Genomic DNA, 22,856 nt, shown 5'->3' on the forward strand with positions numbered 1-22,856 from the left:
AAACAGTTGTCCCAGACATGACATTCACTGCACTTCATACAGAGGGGTCAGAGCTAGCTTCAAGCTGATGAATTGCATATCAACGAGGTGTTGGTGTTTCCTGTCCCTTGCGCTAGTTCTGTGACCATGCCTCTTCGCAGGCCTGTTTTCATTTAACTCTCGTCAGTATGTGCTGCCACCACACAGAACTTTGACAATAGAACAGGGCGGATCTATGGAGCCTTTGATATTTGAATTTGGCTGGCCATGGCCAGATGAAGGTGTTGCCTTCCCCTTTAAGAGATGCTTTGATGTACCTGTGGCTGTCACATTCCAGCTAAATGTGACAGGGAGGACTGCGCCTGTAGGCTGTCCCCCCAGAGTACACTTGACTATGTGTTTGGTGTTCAGCGAGCACAGGAAAACGTGTGGATTAGCCCTGCATATTTTTTGAGGTTGATCTCCCATCATTCATTTTAATTACAAAACTACAAACAAAGCACAGGTGAGCGCACACTCCCCGTGTGGATGGTCAAATTCGTCACACACTGGCATCATGTTTCCCCTTTGGTGTCTGAAGAATGGGACCACAGCATCTGAGATTAATCCTTTTTTGATCATGAATGTGTGTGCAATAGTTTGTTAGGTCTCTCTGTGGGAACCCTAAGAGGTCAGTGGGCTGCCATCAGGGTTACCTGTAACAAATGGGATGGTGTTACCAAAGGTGAACCCTTGGCACCTAAGTTATTACATACTTTTCCAATTGGACTCCCAGTAGCATGCTCTTTGTTCCCACCTTGGGAAGTACATATTGTTTTATGGGTGCTCCAGGATCCTCCTTCCCAGACATTGTGAGAGGTCCCCTTCAGTTTTCTTTCAGGCAAAGTTGTTTTCCTGGTGGCAGTCACATTAGGGTGCAGGGTGGGAGAGTTGGGTTCCTTTTTGGGTCACAAGTCCTGCATCCATTCTTTTTTCCCCAAACAAGGTCCTTCGTTGTCAGATTCTCCCTCTTTTCCCAAAGGTGGTTTTAAGTTTCCACCTCAACAGAAAGTGGCTGTGACACTTTTCGGGGACACCAAATCATGGTGTCTTATTAATTTCTACGTACAGCATGTTTTCAATGGTCCCAGTTGCTTTCTGCAACATTCCGCACCTCTAGGCTAGGGATTAAGCACTCTCCCGCTCCTCTAGCAGGTGTATTAAAATAGTAATCTCCTTGGCCCTTGACTCATCAGAGACCTTGTTTCTTCCCCCTGCGCAGGGCCAATCTCTGGGAGGGATAACTGCTTCACGACCCTGCAGGACATTTTAAATGCTGCCACTTGGGCTATGCCCAATACCTTCATACAGCATTATAAACAGATGATAGGTCGTTCAATCTCATCCGACTCTAGTGGTGTGTGCTATCTTACATATCTTACGGACCAGCTTATTTTGAGTACCTTAATAAATCACAAGGGTGTTGAGTACTTTGGTGTTTAGTCAGTCTTTTACACTGGATACTATTTGGTAAATCCTCAAGTAACGAAGGACTGTGAAGAAGGAATGGCTGGAGTACATTCTGGCAAAATTCATCACGGTCCCACATTCCATGCCTCCCTCTTTAATGGCTCATATTTAGTGGGCTTGTTATGGACACGATTTGAGTTATGAACGTCATAGGGCTATGGGCCCATTTGTGTGTGGCCAATATGATGATGGAAAAAAGAAGAAAGCCTCTGGAGTTGTACTCCATGTAGTCTTTCTTCTATATAAAGCTAGAAAGGCTAGTAGATTAAGTCTGTAGCGGGAGTGCACTCCTCAAGTGAGGACTGACCAAAATGACCTGGATTCTGAGCAATGAAGATGAGCGTTAAGTAATCCATGCTGTGCACACACAGCAGAACACTTGTTCCCAGCATGCAACTCATGATCAAATCAAAATTAGGGTCTGAGCTTCCATTACTCTCGTACTACTGTTCTGCTGAACAAGTATTACTGTATTTTCAATCAAGTGACACATTAACCGAGGATGTAGAGCAGCAGTCACCTACCAGTGTCAATGCCTCCTTCTGGTGGAATACTGAAGCTAGAGTTGTCCCAAGATTTCGCCTGTGCATGTTTGTTGAAGCAAACAGGGGAAACAGAGGGGGAAGGGTCCAAGGGGGGAGAGGAACAGAGGCAGCCAACAGAGCACATGGGGCTGGGAAAACCAAATGGCACTGCAATGGGACATTGATGGAATTCGGTGTATATGAAATGGGAAAGAATTGCATGGGAAGGTCCATTGTAAACACATTTTGAAAAAAGGGAAGCATGAATTTGTGCAGAGAATAAAAAAAGAACAAAACAATAGAATTACATGTTAGTATTGCCAGTCATACATACATCATCTAGGTATTGCTGTTGTTGTTTTTAAATGACCAGTTTAATTTGCATACTGTGATTGGCAAAAATACTGTGCTGTGACTTCAAAGAAAAGTTAAGGTTACTCACTTCGAACGCAGTTTCTTATTTCACAGCCTAGTTTCCTGTCAGGATTCACTGACACTATGAGCATCTTTGAGCAATACAATTTTGCTTAACAAATGCCTGTAAGTTTAACACAAGCAAAGCCATTGTAAACACACATTCTCAGAGTCCAGACTCGTGAGAGCTCATGGTGGGTAATGGACAGCATGCGGTTTTTCTTTCTCACATGCACCTAATTGTGATTGAGTACTCTTGTACTGACACATTTGTGTTAAAACAAACTTCAAGAGCAGTCTAAAAAGAAAGCTTTGAAAGAAATGTGGTATAAGGTAGTGTACAGGTTTAGCTCACATGCGTGTGCACTAACCATCTCCGTTCATAAATGGCAAATGACACCGAAATAACTTCAACATGCGTTTACTTACCTGATATAACTTGATAACTCTAAAAATCTTACCAGGTTTCCTATTTTTTGCAACGAGCTAGAAAACGATGTGTTCTTTTATCTCTCCTCCTCGATTTGTGCGTAAAACACTTTTCGCCTCAAACTAGCTTACACATTGGTAAGAACTAAAAATTGCGACATATTCCCTTTTCTTGGGATTATTCAATCTTGCTTTTAGTACTGATGTTCAATGCCTTTAATGTTATTTGCATTTCTGCTCCACTTCAACTGTTGAAGGACTAAAAATTGCCAATGCTCCAAGAAGTGCCCACAATGTTTCTTGGACTTCACCCAGGTTACATTGTCAATCAGGCAGTTTCAACTCTAGCAATTTTCATTTGGAGCACTTCATTTCAGTAGTGTTACTTTGGGTTATCTCACATCAACTGTTCATTAATATTTAGCTTATATGTCTGAGATGTCCACGCTGGTCATTCCGTTTCCTAAAATGTACAAATTAGGACACAAGAACTAGTCCTAATCCAAGTTCTCTTCCGAAAATATTTCAAGTCATTGCACTTCTCTTGCACAAAATCTAACCAAGAACACAACCCTGTGAAAGATGAATATGCGGAAGCAAGAATATCTAAGCAGGTTAAACTGACATGCACAGCCAAACTGCATTCCTTTTGTCCTATAGATCTAAACTTTTAGCCCACAAGCTGATGCCGATTAGCCTTCCCTCCATCATCCCGCTTTCTCATGAAGGTCATGGCTGAACAGCCAGCTCGCATAACATGGTGCTCTCTCTCAAATCCATCAATGCTCTCGTGTTAACTGCTCCTGGGCATTGAGGTCCATTCTCTTGGTGTCTTCTTATATGGAGTTTCTTCACATCAGTAACATGGGAGTCTGCCAACAGGAACTGTGTCATTAAAGGGTGAAGCAATTGTGATCTAGGTGGACTTTATAGAATGTAGGAGTGAAGATATCTGCCCCACGAGTTTTAGCCAAGTTTAGCATCAGGAATCTTGCAACTATTTCCATCCGATATTCATGTTTTCTGCAGGGCTTCTGTCTTCATTTGACGGATCATGGTCAAAAGCACTCTTGAAAAGTGATCATCTTGTGCAGCAATAATGGATGCATGAACCCCAGCACGGGTGCCCAGAAAATATGTTTGTGTCTGCTTCTCTTCACAATTTACATCGCAGTATTCTGATGGCTCTCTATGCAACACCGGGATCAATTAGAATACCCCTTGTTGTCAAATCCTTCCATGGGACGCCTCCCCCTCCTTGCTGGGATGACTGTCTCCGATTACTCCCCAACTGCACTATGCGAACCCAAGCACAGCTCAATCTGCCAGTTCAACATTCCCCCTCCAAGGTGTCCCAATTTTGTTCATTTGCCCTTCTTACTGTTTCACTGGAACTCCCTGCCCCTGTAAATTATGACCACTGCACTTCGTGCTTTTCAAATAACTCTCTTCTGCTCTCAAGACTCCTCATCTAACCTGCAAGGAGCTCACAAAAAGCAATTCCCCTTCACCCCTCCCTCCCTCCCTCACTCTTGATCCACCAACATGGTCATCAACACCTGTGAAAAATGCATACACATAGTGTCATCACCTTGCTTCCTAACCATATCCTCACTCTATAGTCACCTGTACAAGGCTCTCAAAGGGAGCATACATTGTCTGTTAGTAGAGACCCCATAGCATGTTCTCATATGCAACATGTTCCCATCTGGCTCATGTTACGCCCAAAATTCTTGCTCACTCATCGCAAGGCACTGTGGCCCATGTACAGAGCACACTGTAGAACAGTATTTTTGTTAAAAGCACAATCCTCTCCTCAAATAAATAAAATATCACGTCTGAAAAGAATTGTAGGATTTGTTTTTAAGCATTTATCCGTTCCGTTCAGCAAGTATGGAGATCAATTTACACGAGCAAGCTGGCGCCAAGAAATTTTGGACAAAGCAGGACATGGTGGTAAGAGCCAGTCTTGTGGGGGTGCATGTGCCTGTAAACCTCCCTGATGGCAAAAAGGAGAGATTTTAGCAGAAATGCTGCTACAGAGACAACGCGAACCCCCTAGATTTGGCCTTGTTGTGATAGTGGACGGGATAGAAAAAAAAAAGATGAACAGGTTGGCTGATGGGGTCTCGGTAAAGGCATAGCATTTAAAACAAAAAGTCTTGTTTATGCAACTATTTCTAGGACTTTTACTGGAATTTCTTGGGCACCAGGAGTCAATGGGGAAAGGAAAGGAATCCAGAGGTGCAGATGTGGTTGGATTTGTGATGCATCAAAATAAGCGTGAAGATGTGGGTTGTTGCGCCTGCTGCATAGACGGCATGGCAGTCATTTCTCACCTGAAATGAATAAGGTAGCCTTACCCATATGTAGGATGTAGTACATATGAATGACTATTACGTGCTGGTTCAGATTGCTCACTGCAGTGTGTGTGGCACCCACTGCTGCAGTGAGGATCAGAAGCACCAAGCAGATTGAGGTCTGCCTATTGGTTTCACTTTCTCCCAGCCAATTTGACATCCGTGCTTCTGCAACCCGCACATTCAGCCCAGCACGTTCAGGGTAGGGGTGGGGGTGGGTGGGGCACTGTCCACAGAAGCATCTCAGGGACTGCTGTGAGCCTGTGCCAGAGAAGAGTGGCATAGCCAAACACCGTGTTCCAGAAGCCATGACGGGCTACGAATATTGTGAGCTATGCAGATGAGAGAGGGGATGCACGCTCATGCCCAGAGAGGGGACTTCCTGTTCGCATTTGGCTGTTGACAGAAGACTGTAGTTGTACAGGCTAAAGGTAAGGAGCACATCACTCCGCCCAGGGCACACTTGCTCTTTTGCATGGAGGTGTCGATCCCATGCAGGACTGGACATCACTGAATGGCTTAAGTCCACCTGTAGAGCCTTCCAGAGAGAAAGACTGGAACCCAATTGGAGTTTCAGAGCCTTTGGATGGGCCAAGATCTAGGACTTCCCCAGAGGGCCAGACTGATTCATCTGGCTTTGACTAAAATGGGTGAACATCCATGAATGTACTAATTAAGAAAAGGAGTCGGAATATACAGATCACAGCTCTAAAAACAAAGTCTACTGTATCTTACATATGAACTGCTTAACTAATAGGAGCCGTCTGCCCGACTCACCCTCCGAAAAGAATGTGTATGTTTTTCTCCCCCAACAGAGGTCTAACCACGTTCAACCAACCCTTTACCTAAAGCGCTCCTCCCCCACAGGTCCACCTATCCCGAAAGAAATATGTCATGCCAAAGAAGTCCAGCTATATCCAAGAAAACATACAAACAACGTTTTGAAACTACCCCATGAATAAACAGACATTCCACAGAGATCTAGCCTATGCTAAGCTTAATTGCTACAAATCTACTGATCTCTTCAAAGGGACAGACTCACTACTTTAAAGAGACAGAATCCACTTAAAAGGCGACAGATTTGGGATATAGGTTTTCAAGACATGGGATGCCAAGGCGATTGCCTAGTGACATTAGAGCTTGTTTTGTGAGCTATGTATACACACTTCACCTAATTCACTCCTGGGAACTATTTTCTAACATTGATGCCAGGTGGCATTATGGCTCCACAGCTTAAGCAACCCATTCTACGACATCATCAGCGACATCCATTTCCATCACTTGATGACCAAAGAAACCTATTATTGTAGAAATACATTTCTTTAAGTCGAAATGATTTATGCATGAGCAAGGATGGTTGGCTATGGGAGCAAGTGTAGCATGCAACAAACCACATAATTGCCACTGCTGGCTTTCTGGTCCAGTAGCATGGGGCAGATACAATAATTGGCCTGGAACAGGCATGCAACATCAAACTAATTCAGAGGGGCATCACCCAACATTTCTTTTTTGTATCAAACAATTTTATTGATTTTATTACATAATACACAAAAGTAACAGTGACCCTGAGGGGGTCCAACCACCATTAACATCATAAAAGAAAATAAGGTCTGTCTTTCAACAACTTAAGGATATGTTAACAATTACTTATACATTCTTGCTTTGCCATTACGTACTGGCCACTGGCCTGTGTCATGCAATAGTTTTATTGTGCATTCTCCCACTTTTCCCATATTTTCCCCGCTTTCCCAGGGCATCCTCTGGCCGCATATACTCTTCGCTCCATCGCAATGCATGTTTCTACATCAACTATCCATTGAGCATGCTCAGGGGTTACATCCGAGCCCCATAGCTTGGCAATGATGCGCTTGATCAGTGCCGTGGTGGTTGCAAACAGTAGCTTGTCGGTGCGAGACATCTCACCCTCTTCCTCGACACCCAGCAACATCAATTTCGGATCTCTGGGCACAGTCCGACCCAGTACCTTACTAAGTGTGTCACAGCAGCATTGCCAGTATAGCGTGATGTGTGGACAGCCCCATATGATGTGGAAAAAGGTGCCCTCTTCCTGGTGGCAGCGCAGGCAAGTCGGGTCTGTGATTTTACCCCATCTATACAATGCAACCCGTGGATAGTAGACTCTGTGCAGTATTTTGAGCTGGACAAGGCGTAACCTGGTCGAAATGGCAGTTTCCCTCGGGTACATTAGGATTGTTATCCAGTCTTCAGGCAGTATTTCTCCCACATCCCTTTCCCATTTAGATTTTAGACTCGATAGCTCCGGTGTGGCAAACGAGGTGAGAACATTATACGTCACTGAGGTGATTTTGGCGTCTATGCTATCTAGTACCAGGTTCCTCTCTATGGGGGTGCAGTCTGCCATGTCCCGTAGGTTAGGCAAGTACCGCTGTAGAGCATGACTTAATTGCATATGCCAGTATCGGTCAGTGACAGGGAGGTTGAATTCCTCCACCAACCTCTCGAATGTCACAATTCCCCCGTCCCGAATCACATCTCCCACTTTTGTTATTCCCGCAGTTATCCAGTTCCGCCATCTTGAGAGCCTGTCCAGCTCAGGGATGTGTTTATTTACCCACAGTGGCTGTACCGGCGTGGTTTTCCCTTCCCAGTTTATGTGTTTATGCGCCTCTGCCCAGATTAATGCCCGGTGAGCAGCCATTGTTTTGGTAGTGTTGCTATTAGTTTTCTGGTATAGGGACTCTAGTGGGGTTATGCTTGCTCCATCCAGGGTATCAGATTTAATATGAGGTAGCGAGGGGTTGCCATGTAATAGGTCATTTATCACTGCCATCTGACTCGCCCAATAGTACGTCTGTATACGTGGCAATCCTATGCCTCCCTCACAAATGGAGCACTGCAGGATGTGGAGCGCTATTCTCGGGTGCCCATTGTTCCACAGGAGTTTCCGAAGGATTCTGTGAAACTCCCGTCTGGGGATGTGTAACGGGGCGTTTTGGAGTATGTACAGGAATCTAGGTAGTGCCATCATCTTAAATAGTGCTGCTCTCCCCAGTAGGGTCAGTGGCAGAGCGTTCCAGTGTTTGACGTCCTCTGCAAAGCGGTTTATGATTGGGTGGAGGTTTTTTTCTACGTACTCGTTTAGATTCGTCGTTATCTGAACCCCCAGGTAGCGAAACTGGTCAGCTTCTATACGAAAGGGGCAGTTCTGTATCTCTACGCTACCCATCTCTCTCAGTGGGAACAATGTGGATTTCGACCAGTTTACCTTGAAACCACTAAAGGATTCATATTCCTTCAGTAAGCGTATCACTGCAGGACAAGAGGTTATGGGGTCTGATAGATACAGGAGCAGGTCGTCCGCATACAGTGAGACCTTATCCTCCCAATCTTCTGTCCACCGGAAGCCCTTCCACATTTGTGATTCTCTTAACAGAATCGCCAACGGCTCTATGGCAAGCGCAAAAAGCATTGCAGACAAGGGGGCATCCCTGTCGTGTCCCCTTGCCCAGTTTAAACGGCTGCGAGAGCGATCCATTTACTCTGGTCACGGCCTCTGGGGACTTGTATAGCAGCTGCACCCATCCCAGGAATTGGTCACCAAAACCCATTCGACACATTATTTCCCACAGTGCTGGCCAGTGCACCGAATCGAAGGCTTTCTCAAAGTCTATTGCTAAAAGCGCCAGGGGACCCCGCAATAGGGAGGATTTTTCGATTGCAGCGTGCAGTCTGTGTATGTTCATACGCGTAGACCTCCGGGGCATAAAGCCGCACTGGTCTGGGTGTATAAGTGACAGGATAACTTTCTGCAGCCGATTTGCTAGTGCCTTCGCCAGGATTTTGGTCTCAGTGTTGATTAGCGAAATTGGCCTGTACGAACTGCATTTCTCTGGAGGCTTATCTGGTTTGGGGATCACTATTATAGTTGCTCTCCTTAGGTCTGGGGGAAGCTGTCCTTGCTCCCTCGAGTGTGTGTACATTTGCAGGAGATGTGGGAGTATCGCACTTGGTTCTATCCTTTTCCATGTCTCCACCAGGAAGCCATTCGGCCCCGGTGTTTTCCCGGGGTGTAGTTGTAACATGGCCAACCCTAGTTCCTCTTCAGTAACGGTTGCCTCCAGTAGATCTCTCTGTGTGTCCGTTAGGCTGGGAAGGGTGATCCCGTTCAACACGGAGAGGTTAGTGGGGGCTTCCGGTGACCCATAGAGCGTTGCATAGTAGGCTGCAAAGCCTTCTGCGATATCCTGGTCTGTTCGCAGTGGTTCCGAATTGTCGGGTTTGATCATCCTGACCTGTTTGTGCCCTTCATCCCTGCGCTCTAGCCAGGCTAACAATTTACCCGCCTTATATCCAGTCTCATATAGTCTGGCGCGCATCGTGGTGTGCACCTTTTTAGCGTTGTCTAGGGCTACATTGTGCATTTTTTTTGGGCAAGGACTAGTGCTCGGTTCGTTTCGTTTCAGGCAGGTCTCGCACCAGATGTGCGCGCTCTGCACGTTCCACCTGTTCTTTAGCCTCATTTACTTTTTGCATTTGAGCCTTTTTGTGCGCCGTAGTCCAGGAGATAATCTCTCCCCGCAAAACCGGCTTGTACGCTTCCCACAACAGTCCTGGGTCATCAATTGACCCTGCGTTAAGTTCAAAGTAATTGGTTGTGGTTTCTTGAATACGCTCTACAAGCTCCGGGAAACGGGCATCACCCAACATTGATGGCAATAGGGAGTTGAACAGCATCTGAAGGGAGCTGCCTTTCATCAGAAGAAATGGATCAGAAAAAGAGAAATGGCAATACCAGACTGGTTCAATTCCTCTATCACTGTTTGTTTTAATCAGAGGGACTTGATGAAAGGTGGCCAGTCCCTTTAGCGATCCATCTTAAAGGAACCTACTTTGAATTTTGCTAAAATATACATAATTGAGGGGCAAATACTGAAAAGTAGGTACAACTTTTATTATTTATAGGATATTTATTGAGAGCAGACCTAGCTTCAGCAAGCAACTGAGTGCTTTACAAGTCATAAAGGGGAATACACGGCAAGGGAAGCAGATCGCAAGGGATAACAAGAGAGTGGGACTCTAACAGCGGTGAGACATGGTCATTTAGCAGCAAGGGATCTACAAGCAACCAGAGGAGGAAACAAGAGAGCAGATTAGCCAGTTTCAGGTTCTGTGAAGAGTGGAGGGCCTGTGGATTTAGGAGTTAGGGAGGAGCCATTCCTCATAGAGGAGGGTCTTGAGCTCCTTTCTTAAAAGTATAAGCGAGAAGGAGAGTCTGGTGTTGATGGGGAGGTACCAGAGTATGGGGGCATAGACAGAGAAGGCATGTCTTCTGGTTCTTTTCTTCCTGCAACAGTGGAGGTCCAGTCTGCACATGTCCTTGTTTCTGGTGTATTTTAGGCCGCCCGAGATGCTGACCTTTCTCAGGACGCTGGCTCTAGGGCAATGGCCTTGTAGATGATGCAGCAAGATTTGAAGGCGATACATGCAGTGTAATCCGATGAGGGTTGGGGATAAGCTGTCAAATTTGTGGAGACCTTTGATGGGTCATGCTGCAGAATGTAGGACACATCTTACGGGGGTCAGGGTGGCTGTTGAAAGGCCTTCCAGGATGGCATTATCACCATCAAGGTGAGAGAAAACCAATGCTTGGACAGGAGATCTGAAGTTGTTTGCTTGGATGAAGGGCTTTATTTTCCTTGGAAGGAAAAGTAAGCATCAAGCAGTTTGCGGTCTTCCTTGTTTTGTGCTTTGTCGAATGCAGTTTCTTAAAATCCTATTCAGAGCAATCTACTGCACCTGACAAAAGCTACAAGAGACTCATTTTGGAAAACATGCAATTAAATTCACTAGAGAAAAAAACCTAATTGAAGGTTGTTAAAGCTTAAAATAGACTGATTGTGTTTCAGAAGATACTTAAGAAGCCCAGCGAAGCAAAACTTATCCACTTCCCCTCGTGGATATTCAAAACAGGCAAGAAAGCTAAAGGTGAGAGCCTCCAACCTTTCAATAGCAAACCTGCCCATGGTGACTGTACTCACTGTAACCCGCTTAACAGGTTTTCTGAGGAAATTAAAAGCAAATCCCCACTGCCATTACTGTCTGGGTGTAATTGCCATGTAACCTAGAGCTGTCATCTTAATCCTATAAAAGATTTGTTAATAAATTGAAGTCAATCGAAACTTTTAAAACTTTTAAAAACACGCAAATACACGTGTTATTTTATAATTGCTATGTTATTTTCATAAACCATGATAAATGTCTTGTTTCTGCAAAAGTTTGAGAAATTACCAGGACCAGCAATTTACTATTTTAGCATGTAGGAAAGGGTGTATCGTGACACAATAAAACACGAACGGGCCAAAGATGGTTAGATGGGGAGAGCAGAAATTAACCCACTGCCCTTAATCATGTCCAATTCCAACATACCTATCGTTCTTACAAACTCAACCTATATGCAGTGCCCAACATCCTTTTTTGAACCCCGAGTTTACCAATCTAGGATAAGAGTGCATGGGCACGTTTTGCCAAATGCAGTGGGGAAAATGTGCAGAGATTTCAGGGAGTGTCTGAGACAGATTTCAGTACTGTGAACCCTAGACACTGGACAACTGTGATGGGATGACATTTGAAAGAAACATTGACAAAGCTAACAGGTTTGGCTTTAGTGTAGGCATAGGATAGGCATTTGCAAGGCACTGCCATAATGGCCATAAGCAACAGATGGAAAATGTGCGAGGACCTGGGCATATGAGGGCATAACACCTATACACAAGCCAAAACTTTTAGCTTTGCCAATGCTTGTTTTTAACAGGACATCCGTTCAAGGATCAGATGCAAGGACTCATATACTGCTTATGAATCAAGTCGTTTAAGGCAAATTAGCAGCAACATTTTTATTACACCAGTAGTGCATTTATTATTTTTTTGGCACGCTATTTGATTTTTGAAACATCAAACCGTACCATCACTCGTCCTAAAAGCCAAATGATTCAACTCCCCCTCCCCCCTACTCCTCCAAACACAATGGGCCTCATTACAAGTAACCCGTTCTGGAACAAATGCTGGTAATTCCCTCTGCGCTATTCTTTCCAGACCGGGTTACTCCGAGTCTGCCGGCAGAGGCAATGAAAAACTGGCAGGCCTGACCTTCCAGCAGTTCAGGCCCCTACTGGCAGAAATATCACGGAAGCCACAGCACCGTTAAAAACAGTGTTGGTGCCTCAGTGGTTCCCATTCCTTTGAGTCCTATGGAACTCCATGGGAATGTGAACTCACCATTCTGCCGCCGCCCATGATATCCCAGTAATCCCTGGATTTCGGGCAGCAGAAACAGTAAGCCGAGTTTGCCGTTAAGCCACCAGTAATACCGGCAGTTTACCAGCAACCTTGTAATGACCTTCAATGTACACCAAAGTAGAGAAAAAGAAACCTGGACAACATATCCATCACAATGTGTGGTATATACTTTGAAGAAAAGTACGTAAATAGGACACACATCAGTTAAGGGCTTGCAGTCTCTCAGGCATGATAGGTCCTTGTCCTCATTCTTCAGATATTATAGATATTATAGCAAGCAGTTCCAAAAAGTTCTTCTGAGATCTTCTTCAGTGATCTGCCAACCCTGCTATAAGTGCTTCTATTGCTAGTATATTCTCTACCTTCGGCACTGTGTTTGAACAAAAGGCACAAGACTAAATGCCTCTCTGCTGAACACAAAGAGGCATAATCACCCGCAACACGCCCAGCTAAATCTATGGAGGGTACCTGGTAACATCTACTGTTGATATTTACTTTATAGTCGAACTAACCTCTAGCTGGAATGATCTGAGTTTGGGACAGGGTAAAACACAACAAATCAGAACCCCCCCCCCCACTGCATCCCCAGATCCTCTCCAGCGTGATTGGGCAAACGTTACGCAGTGTAATCCAAGTACAGTGCCAGCTATATACTATCTTAATTTGTGCTTCAGCAAGTAATGTAGAGATGGAGTGCTTGATCAATTCTCTATATATGGAGTCCCCATGTAGCACTGTTAATATCTCTATTTAATTCTTATTTCATGCCTGAATAATATTCGTACCTCTCAAAAGCCTCCTAGGGCCTCGAAACCAAACACTTTGAAGCGTCCGCATTTTGTTGAACCTGGTTTGTACGTTTGGTCTAGGATAAGTTGCTTTATCTGTTTCAATCTTGCCGTACTGTGAATTCCAAAATACTTGATTTTTTTGCCCACTGGAATGGTACTGAACCTTCTAATTTCTTTCTTTGCTCTGGAGGGACTGTTGAATCAAAGATCAATTAACCTCAAAGCCTGATACAGTGATAACATTTTCTACCTCCAGCATAACTTCCAAAAGTGATTCTTCAGGCTCCTTCTTTGACGATATAACATTGGGCCTCATTACGAGTCCAGCGGTAGCCATGCCAGTAAAACCGGCATGCTGCCACCAGACTCGTGGGGATTTACCGGCTCCGGACTTGCCGGAATTACCTGTAATTCCAGAGCCAGCATTCTATAAAACCCCATTCCCATGGAGTCCCATAGGACTCCATGGGATTGGGCAAGTGGAAACACCGGCACCATGTGGTTAATGGTGCCGGTGTTTCCGCGTCCGTCTGCGGCCAGTGGTGTTACGCCCGCCAGGTCTGACCTGGCAGGTGTAACACCACACGGCCACAGAACTTGTAGTTAGCCGGTCCGGAAAACGGTGCCAGTACGGTTTTACCGGCACCGTTAAATCCGGACCGGCTAACTTGTAATGAGGGCCATTGTCTGCAAATAACATTATCATGTGTGAAGTATCTCAAAGCGTAATGCCCAATATCTTTTTGTTGGACTTCTTCTTTTCAACTGGGGGCTCCACGGAGAGAGGAAAACACAAGCGCAATAGGGGCATCCGTGTCTGGTTTCCCTCCAGAGAATCAGATCATCGGCAAATTTTCTACCGACTCATTTTGGCTCTCAGGCTTCTATAATTAGCACCAGCATCATGTTAGATATAGCCAAGCCAAATCCAAATTTCTCCAGGACCATTTTTAAATATGCCCACTTCACCCAATCAAAAGCTTTCTCTGGATGCAGTGCAAGTGGCAGGAATCCACTTGGCATTCTACCAGCTTTATCAGCCAAATCCAGCACTAATTTTCTCAAAGGTGATTCTCACAATCATAAAACTAGATTGGTCAGGATCTATCAAACATGGTATAATTTGATCTAGTCTATTGGCAATTACTTGAGGAAATACTTTAGCATCCAAATTTTGGGATGCTATTGTAGGGGAGGACAGGCCTTGAAGGCCCCCCTCTCCTGCATTATTCTCCCCAGGTGAGGACCATGGCTCGCTGAGTGTCCCCTCATGCCACCCGGGCCCAGGTGGAGGAGGGCTCGCCCGCCGATGACATTGCCCCCACGTATCCATCATCCACACACACTAAAGTTTAGACAGGCCTAGAAGCCATCTTGCCCAGCAAAGATGGCGTGAGTTCAGCGCACTGTAGCGCGGCCCCCACCTTTGGAGGGCTTTCCAAGCATCCCTGCCGCCGTAGCACCATGGTAGATCCGCTGCGAGCGCGTTCCCATGAGAAAGCCGGGTATGAGCTAACCCGAGATGCTAACACTGTAACATTTCGTCGTTCACAATGTAATACTGCACCCCGCATGACCTGGTCCGCGAGGCCGGGGCGACGGGGAAGAAACTGTAGCATCACTATCTGAAGAAAGTAGAAAATAATTCAAGTATTGGTATTAATGAACTACCTCTTTTTAAACAGATCCTGTAAACTGTGAATTAACCATAAAGATGTAACGTTTATATGATGTCACCCCATGTCTGGACTAATGCTGCTATAACCACAGAGAAAGATGTCGACGAAACGTATAACCTTTATCTGTATAAGTGTTCTTTCAGTTTATGTAGAAACCTGAACTCGTATATGTTTTCTTAGTCACCCGTAGCGGCGAGTATCAATCTCTGTAGTCCATAACCTAGAACTACCTCATGTAACGTCTAATGTACATAAAATAATCAAACACTGTAGTGAATATAATGTTAGGTAACGAAAAGGTATTCAGACTGAATATATTAACGAAATGTTTAATGAACTTGAAGTATATATGTGTGGTACAGTAGATTAAAATAAGACAAATGATATAAAAGTTTTGTATTCAAAATTAGGCAACACACGAGGAAAATACCTTTTGTGAATATATGCAAGGCCATTCTCCCTCCCACCCTACGAAGCCTGCCAAATAGAAAAAAGCTAAGGCCTGTGCCGTGCTCCCCCACCTCCCCCGACCAAGCTGGAACCGCTTCAGAGAGTCAGAGGCCCCAACACAGCATCCAAGGCCACCGGCCGCCACCTGTGTTATTTACAGCACGGTAATAAACTTACGTTTGAATCCACTGATCTACCAGCACCCTCTCGTAAATCCCACAATCCCCCCAGACCACCCCAAGAAGTCTGACCCCGCACAAAGACTACCCCCGACAATGGGACAAGACACAGAGCCCCCTTCATAGTAAACTCTAACGTAGTAGTAAAACATGTACCACCCGGCCCAAGCCCCAGAGCCCAGCCCCTCGACCTGAAATACCAGACGTCAGAACACCGGTAAATCTAATAGATGACCACCAGACCCCTCACAAGGTGCATTCCTCCTGTGTTGTATTTCATTGATTGAAAGATTTACTGTAGAAGTTAGATATTGGGTTTTAAGTAACTGCAATGTGCATGACCTAGGGCACCCAAGTCAGGGAAGGTATTCATCATTGTCACAGGCTGCCCCAGCGTACCAACACCGCCCGGATGACCTCAAGCCGGCCTGCCAGGCCCAACCCAACCCACGAGGCTGACCAGTGACGTCCTCCCACCCGGACCAACCACGCTGCAGCAACACCTATAGTTAGTCGACGCCACCCAATCCCAATTAACTTGTGCCCCCTATAGTATGTAGGTTCTGATGACGCTTTGTGTATTAGAAATACGCCTGCCTTTGCGATTGTCAGGCAGAGCGCTCTCGGAGGTTGCAGAGTTCTTTGCATGCCATATTCTTTTGATAAACTCCCATTTACGCTCACCCGCACTCTGTCTTGGCCTTATTCCCATTGCGGGAGTGTCCATTATTGTCTCCCATTGCGGGGAGGATCGTGCTAACCTGGGGGCGCTTCCACTCACTATAGGACTGTAAGAGGCACATCATTTCAGATCCTTGTCCGGTTTGGGAATATCCATTATTTGAACCTCCAGCATTCACACTGCCAAATGACCACCTTCTCTAAAGGAAAAAAGTTAAATAGAGCAAATAGGGGTTTCACAATAACTGAAGTCAAGATTTTATTAAATTGAGATGAAAGGCCATGTTTCTAAAACATTTTGTATATTTTATCAGGGATTCTAATTGTTGGTATTGAGATACGTTTAGAGTAAGGGGTGTTATTGGGTCCAAATATTTCTTCTGAGAAGCGAGATCTAGATTTTCTGATTCATGGAGGGATTTGTAAAACAATATGCCTTAAATTTATGGTAATCTTCTCCGCTTTCCACCCCTTGCTCATCAATGATAGTTCGGATAAAAGCTCTACGGTGCTGTAGTTTAAGTTTATTCAACCTTCATTATCCCTGATGTGTTGCCTTGTTCATAACATTTGTGTTTATCCCTTAAAAAACCCTTTCAGCTTCATTACCTCAAGAGCATTTAATTGCCCTCTAATAGCTGCCAATCTCCTAGATGTAATTTGGGATGGTAGATGTAATTTGGGAAGGTTTTTCTTTAAGTAAGGGAAGGAAGGATAGCCCAGGGGCAATGCGTTTGTCTGGGAAGCAAGACAACGCAGCGCCACACAGATTCAAATCCCAATCCCGCGCTCAGAAACTACAACGCTGGTATTAATCGCGTTATAAATGAACAATTAAAATTAAATTAAAGTAGCTTTTTTTGACATCAGGAGTTCCTTGGAGAGGAAATCATCAGCAGCATGCCTGAATTGTCTTAAGGATGAAGCCAAAGCCATTAGTGTTCCCCTGGCAGCATCCTTTCAGGCACCCCAATGTAGTGCTTTTAAAGGGTCTTGTGGTAGACTGGCTTATAAATAACCTCTCAAGGTATCTCAAAGTTCTTCTCTTACCATCAGATTCTTAAGAATGGAATCCTGAAGTCTCCAGCTCTGACGTAAATCGTGTTCTCCCTAAATCCAAAGATAGATGTGTAATATGATCGGAACTTGTATTTTTTATGATGTCTACCATCTTCACTCCCTTCAATAAACTAGTTAACAAAAATACAAACAAATTCTTGAGGGAGATTGGTCAATATGAGAAAAATCAATAGAACACCTTGCAAGGGGGGAGGTATATCGGCATGAATCGGTCAATGAATCCCTTACGTTTGGTTGACACAACACAAATCACCTGTGTCTTTGTCCATGGTGACGTATATAGCTTTGAATACATAGTTAAATGTATAGAGCCAAAACTAAAGAACACTACATGGATTTGAGGCCATATGAAAGTGTGACATTGGGACAGAAATTGGAGAGCAGAATTCTGCATAAAAAGGAGGTGGTTACAAAAACTATGCTTTTTCTGGGACCGCAAATAATGGGGCATATTCACTAAACAGTTGACTTGCACACTCCCAATCTGCTCAGATTATATGCATGCACATATTTGTGTTCACACAGATCTGTGCATGCTTGTCAGGAGGGGTGAAAAGGAAGCCTTGAGTGGACTCTTGCGCTGAAATCATGCGTCTCTAAAAATGTAAATCGCATAGTCCAACCATACCTCCCCCAGAACTGTTACATACCTGATGGTACTCTGGGTACATGCATGACTTTTAATGCCTTTGTGAGCCCATTAGAAGATAGTCATGATTCACAAAGCACTACGTAACTACATGTACGTTTAAATTTTCAGAATTGGAAAACATTTTCCTTGACACTGCAAATTCTGCTTTTTTTTGGTGCAACAACATCTTCAGGGTTAAGTACTTTCTATAAACCAAGATAAAGCTCTTGGTTCAGCAAAGGTAAAAGAATAATAAGGTAATTTATGCTATAAGCATTGTGAATGGGTTACACTATGACACTGTACTCCAACAATAAGAATATTGAGTAAAACTGATTAGAGAGAGTGCACACCTTTGTGGAGGGGCTGGGGTGGTGGGAGCCAGGAGAATCAGGGGCGAGGGGGATGCAGTTTGCACTGGATGTGGACCTCTTGAACAAGGGTTTAAGTTCCCCACATTTTTGCAAACTACACTGCAACATCCAAGGCAATGTGATTTGTGCCTAGCCCCAACAAGCCGATTGGTGGGTAAGCCCTTTTATTGTAAATCCGGGCCAGCGACACAACCCCCTCTCCCCCCAAAGGGCCTCCTTTAAGGGCCAGGATTTTCCCTGTCTGGCCATCTTTTCTACGTATTCCAAATGGGCTGCAACATCCTGCCCTGTGCTCCTGTGAAAATTGTTGGAGCAGCAATATGAAGTGCCAGCAGGCCCGCCTTCATGGCCACCGGCTTTACTGCATGTAGCTGATGCAGGCGACGTAGGCCACATCAAAGGGCCTTCTTTAAGGGCCATGGTTTTCCCTGTCCGGGCCAGGGAGGGCCCCCCATACTGCAATGACCCCACAATCCCTTATTTCCACATGCCAATGGCCGCTGGCTATGGGTAAGCCGCCCAATCACCATACGCTTGTGTTGTCTGCCCGTCTGCTTACCGATCTCCTGTGGCTACACCCGTTTCATTCATGCAAAGCGCTGCCCCATCCTTATTGTTGCAGCCTCTGCCCTCTTTGTAGCCCCGGCATCGCCTCAAGCTCTCCTGCTATCTTGAGCTCATATTCAACCACATTGAACGACCACGATTCTGCAGCCTCACCTCCCTCCCTCCTCGCACCGCACAGGAGGCGCGCATACAGCTCTTAACCAACTTGGGCAGTACCTTTACCTTCCACAAATCACCTTCATCCTGTTCTCTCTCTTGCCTAAAGTGCTCCTCTGTTCGTATCTTGATCTGCCCTCACTCAGCTTGCTTACCGGGCTGATCTAAACAGTATACAAGCCAACCTGCACAGAACCAGCTCTCTCTGCAACAGATGCCTACCCTCAACTTGTATCTCGAAACTGAGGCCAGCACTATATACCTGTTTGTCACCAGACTATTGTCGGCCGTGTTCAAACTGTTTGGTTTTTCTCCTCTACTTTAATGTCATATGTGTGCGTCCCGAAACTGTGATTTTCTAAAATCTAAGCCTCTACCTTACCTTTCAGCCTATTTCAGAAGTCAAATCTGCACTTATTTGTCTCAAATTTAGGAAAAACCAAATCTGCCTATCTATTATTGCCGGTGTTTAAAGTTTTTGCACTTTACTCGGCTGTTAGAAAGTTTAATCTGCCCATCACCCAATACTGGCTTTAAAAAAATATATGCTTTTCACTTACATGTAGGAAAATCGAATCTGCCTATCTTTTATTTCTGGCTGTGTTATAAAATAATATGCTTTTTACTCGCTTGTAGGGAAGTTGCATCTGCCTATCTGCCATTTCTGGCTTGTGTTTTTAATTGTATGCTTTTTACTCGCCTGTATGAAAGTTTGAAATTGCCTATCTGTTATGCTAGTTGTGTTTAAAAAGTATGCCTGTCCTCTTCTATTTTGATTGTAAAAGTTTGTCTGCAGACTCAATGTTTCCCTTGGCCTCTCTCTAGCTCTGGCCACCATCTACAGGCCCCCTGGCCAGGCCTCCCACTTCCTCTCGGAATGGGCTGACATCCTCTTTCGTGACCTCCTCCTCCAAGCTTCTCTTCCTTGGAGACTTCAATATTCACTTTGACTCCCATGATGCAGCCTCTGTTTCTTTCCACAACCTCGGTGACTCTCTTTCCCTCTCCATTCTTCCCGCTGGTCCAAAGCACTCTGCAGGACACATCTTGGATGCACTCATCTCCTCAGACCTCATCTCCAACCCTCCCGTTACTCCTTTCTCCTGGTCTGATCATGTTCTCCTTTCCTCTAACCTGGACTTCATTGGTTCTCTGGCTAAGCCTTCACCCGCACTGCCAGCCTCTTTCTCCCTCATTCGACCAATGAAGCGAGTGTCAGCTGCCGCCTTTGCCCCCACCTTCAGTCCCCCTCCTACTCTCTCCACTGACTCTCACTCTGACTCAGTCCTCTCTAACCTTCAACTCTCCATCTCCAACACTGTGCATATCCTTGCCCCTGTCATGAGGATCTGCCTGAAGCCGGCTGCCAAGTTTAACTCCTGGTATGACTCTGATCTGGCCACTCTGAAACGCAAGTGCAGAGTTGCTGAGCGGAAATGGCTGGCTTCAAGCACATCCTCTGACAAACTGGCCTGCCACCTGCTCAAAAGGTAATTCAGACTCTCCATCTGCTCGAAGAAGAGGGCCTATATCCAAACCCGCATCTCTGCGCCCATTAACAATACGGCTGAACTTTTCAAAATCTGCAAAGAACTAGCCATCCCTACTGCAGTCTACGCTTCTCCTCTGCTTTACCTGGCCCTCTGCACTTCTCTTGTCTCTCACTTCATTTCTAAAACTCAGGACATCTTGTCCTCACTCTCCTCTAACCCACACCTTTCTCCCTCACCTGCTCTCAGGCCTCCCTCGGCTCCCCTTGCCCTTCCCCTCACTCTCTCCTCCCTTTCTCCCATAACACCTGATGAGCTTTCTAGACAAGTCAGCTCTATGAAGGTCTCATCCAAACAGGTGCTCCCCTGCGCCTCCAGAACTATCACGGACAACATTGTCTCCCTTGCTCCAGCCGTGCCCGATTTCTGCAATCACCTCTTTGCCACTGGATCCTTCCCCTCACCCCTCAAGCACTCCCTTGTGCACCCTCTGCTCAAAAAGCCTTCTGCCGACCCTTCCTGTCTGGCAAACTACCGCCCTATCTTCATTACCCCCTATCTGCGCAAACACTTGGAGAAGCTGGCCGTCTCCTGGCTTATCCACCTCACTGAATCGGTTGGCTGTCTCTACGACCACCGGGCTGGCTTCAGAGCTGCCAAAGGCACGGAAACTGCTCTCCTGAACACGTGAAGACTTGCTCTCTAATCTACACTCCAACTCCCCTTCCGTTCCGTTCTCATCCTTCTGGACCTCTCCTATGCCTTTAACACAGTCAATCATGCCAACCTGATAAATCAGCTCAGTGATACCCTTGGCATCACAGACCTGTCGGCTCTGGACTGGTTGACCCCCCCTTCCTCTCCGACCGACCATCCCCAGTTCAATTGGGCCCTTTCCTCTCCATCTCACTCTCCACCTGTGGTGTCCCTGAGGGCGCTATCCTCTCACCCTGGCTCTACAGTATCTACCTGCCTCCCCCCCCAGCCCATCTAATCTCCACCTTCTCTCAACATGCAGTGTTATGCTGATGACACACAGCTTTCCTTCAAGATACCCTCCCCTTCTTCCTCCCTCATTCCTGACTGCTTGTCTGCTATTCAGGCCTGGTGCACTACTAACGATCTCTGCCTTAATGCCAGCAAGACTTCAATCCTTCCCATTGGGACCCCTGTTCCTTTTTCCCCTCCCACACTCTTGGCACCCTCCTAGGACCCCATCACCTCACCCTTGTGTGAAACTAAAAGCCTTGGCGTCATCTTTTACTCGTCCATCTCCTTCTCTCCTCACATCATGGACCTGTCCAAGAAGGGCAATTTTTAGCTACACCTCCTGAGAGGCATTCTACCCTTCCTCATCTTTCCCCAGAAACTCAATGTCCCCAGAGCTCTGGTTCTCTCCAGGATTGACTATTGCAATTGCCTCTTTCTCAATCTTCCTAAATCTTCCCTTCGCCCCCTTCAACTAATCCAGAATAGGACTGCAATCCTTATCCTTGGCCTCAGGCCCAGGAACCACATCTCTCCAGCCCTTAAATCTCTTCACTGGCTCCCAGTTGCTGCAAAGATCAAATTCAAGACCCTCTGCATAATCAACAAGACTTTGAGGCCTGGGACCACACAATATCCACCTCTCTCTCCCTAAATACCTCCCCTCTAGAGCCCTTCGCTCGTCTAGCTTTTATTCTCTGCAAATCAGACTTTTTTCCAAGCATAGAGTGGGTGGTAGATCTTTCTCCTGTGCAGGTGCCTCCCTCTGGAACGGCCTCCCTGCCCCTCTCAGACTTGAACCGGATCTCCTAAAGTTCCGGAAGCTCAAGACCTTCCTTTTCTCTTTTTCATTTCCCCTCGTCCACCCCTGCTAATGTTAACCTCTGCCTGAGACTGGTGGCAAGTCCTCCAGGGTACCAGGCCCTCCTCTTCCCAGTCTACCTTTGCACTTGCTCTCCCATTCCCCACCCCTCCCAACCCTTATCCTGCACTCGTCCTCAAAGCCCCCCCCACCTCCACGTACAATTAGCTGGTCGGCTTGCACCCGGTTAGCCATCCAGCCCCTTTACCTACTCTTGTTGTGGTCCCTCCCCCCTCCATTCTCTTCTTATCCCTGGTCCTGCCACCTGGCCTCCCTGGCACTTCCTTCTCTTGGGCCCTCTACTAAATTCCTGCACTTCCCCACCTCCCTTCCCCCTCCACTTCTCACTACTGCACTTGCATGGTCCGAAGACATTCAGCGCTGACAGAGGCACGGAAACTGCTCTCCTGAACACCTGTGAAGACTTGCTCTCTAA

The 22,856-nt window shown here is 45.9% G+C and overlaps 1 protein-coding gene across 2 annotated transcripts in view; it reads right to left on the bottom strand.

Annotated features, from left to right (window-relative positions):
• Window positions 1–22,856, bottom strand: part of LRCH1 (leucine rich repeats and calponin homology domain containing 1) — a 1,427,405-nt gene that overhangs the window by 281,444 nt on the left and 1,123,105 nt on the right. The window contains exon 16 of one of the 2 annotated variants that reach the window (XM_069640111.1): window positions 2,013–2,180. The exons of the other annotated variant lie outside the window; for it this stretch is intronic. Within the exon in view, the coding sequence (XP_069496212.1) occupies window positions 2,013–2,180 (168 nt within the window). The remainder of the gene's footprint in view (window positions 1–2,012; window positions 2,181–22,856) is intronic. 2 annotated transcript variants of the gene reach the window in all.

The sequence above is a fragment of the Ambystoma mexicanum genome, chromosome 7q (assembly GCF_040938575.1).
Source record: "Ambystoma mexicanum isolate Mex_15411 chromosome 7q, UKY_AmexF1_1, whole genome shotgun sequence".
NCBI classification, from domain to species: domain Eukaryota; kingdom Metazoa; phylum Chordata; class Amphibia; order Caudata; family Ambystomatidae; genus Ambystoma; species Ambystoma mexicanum.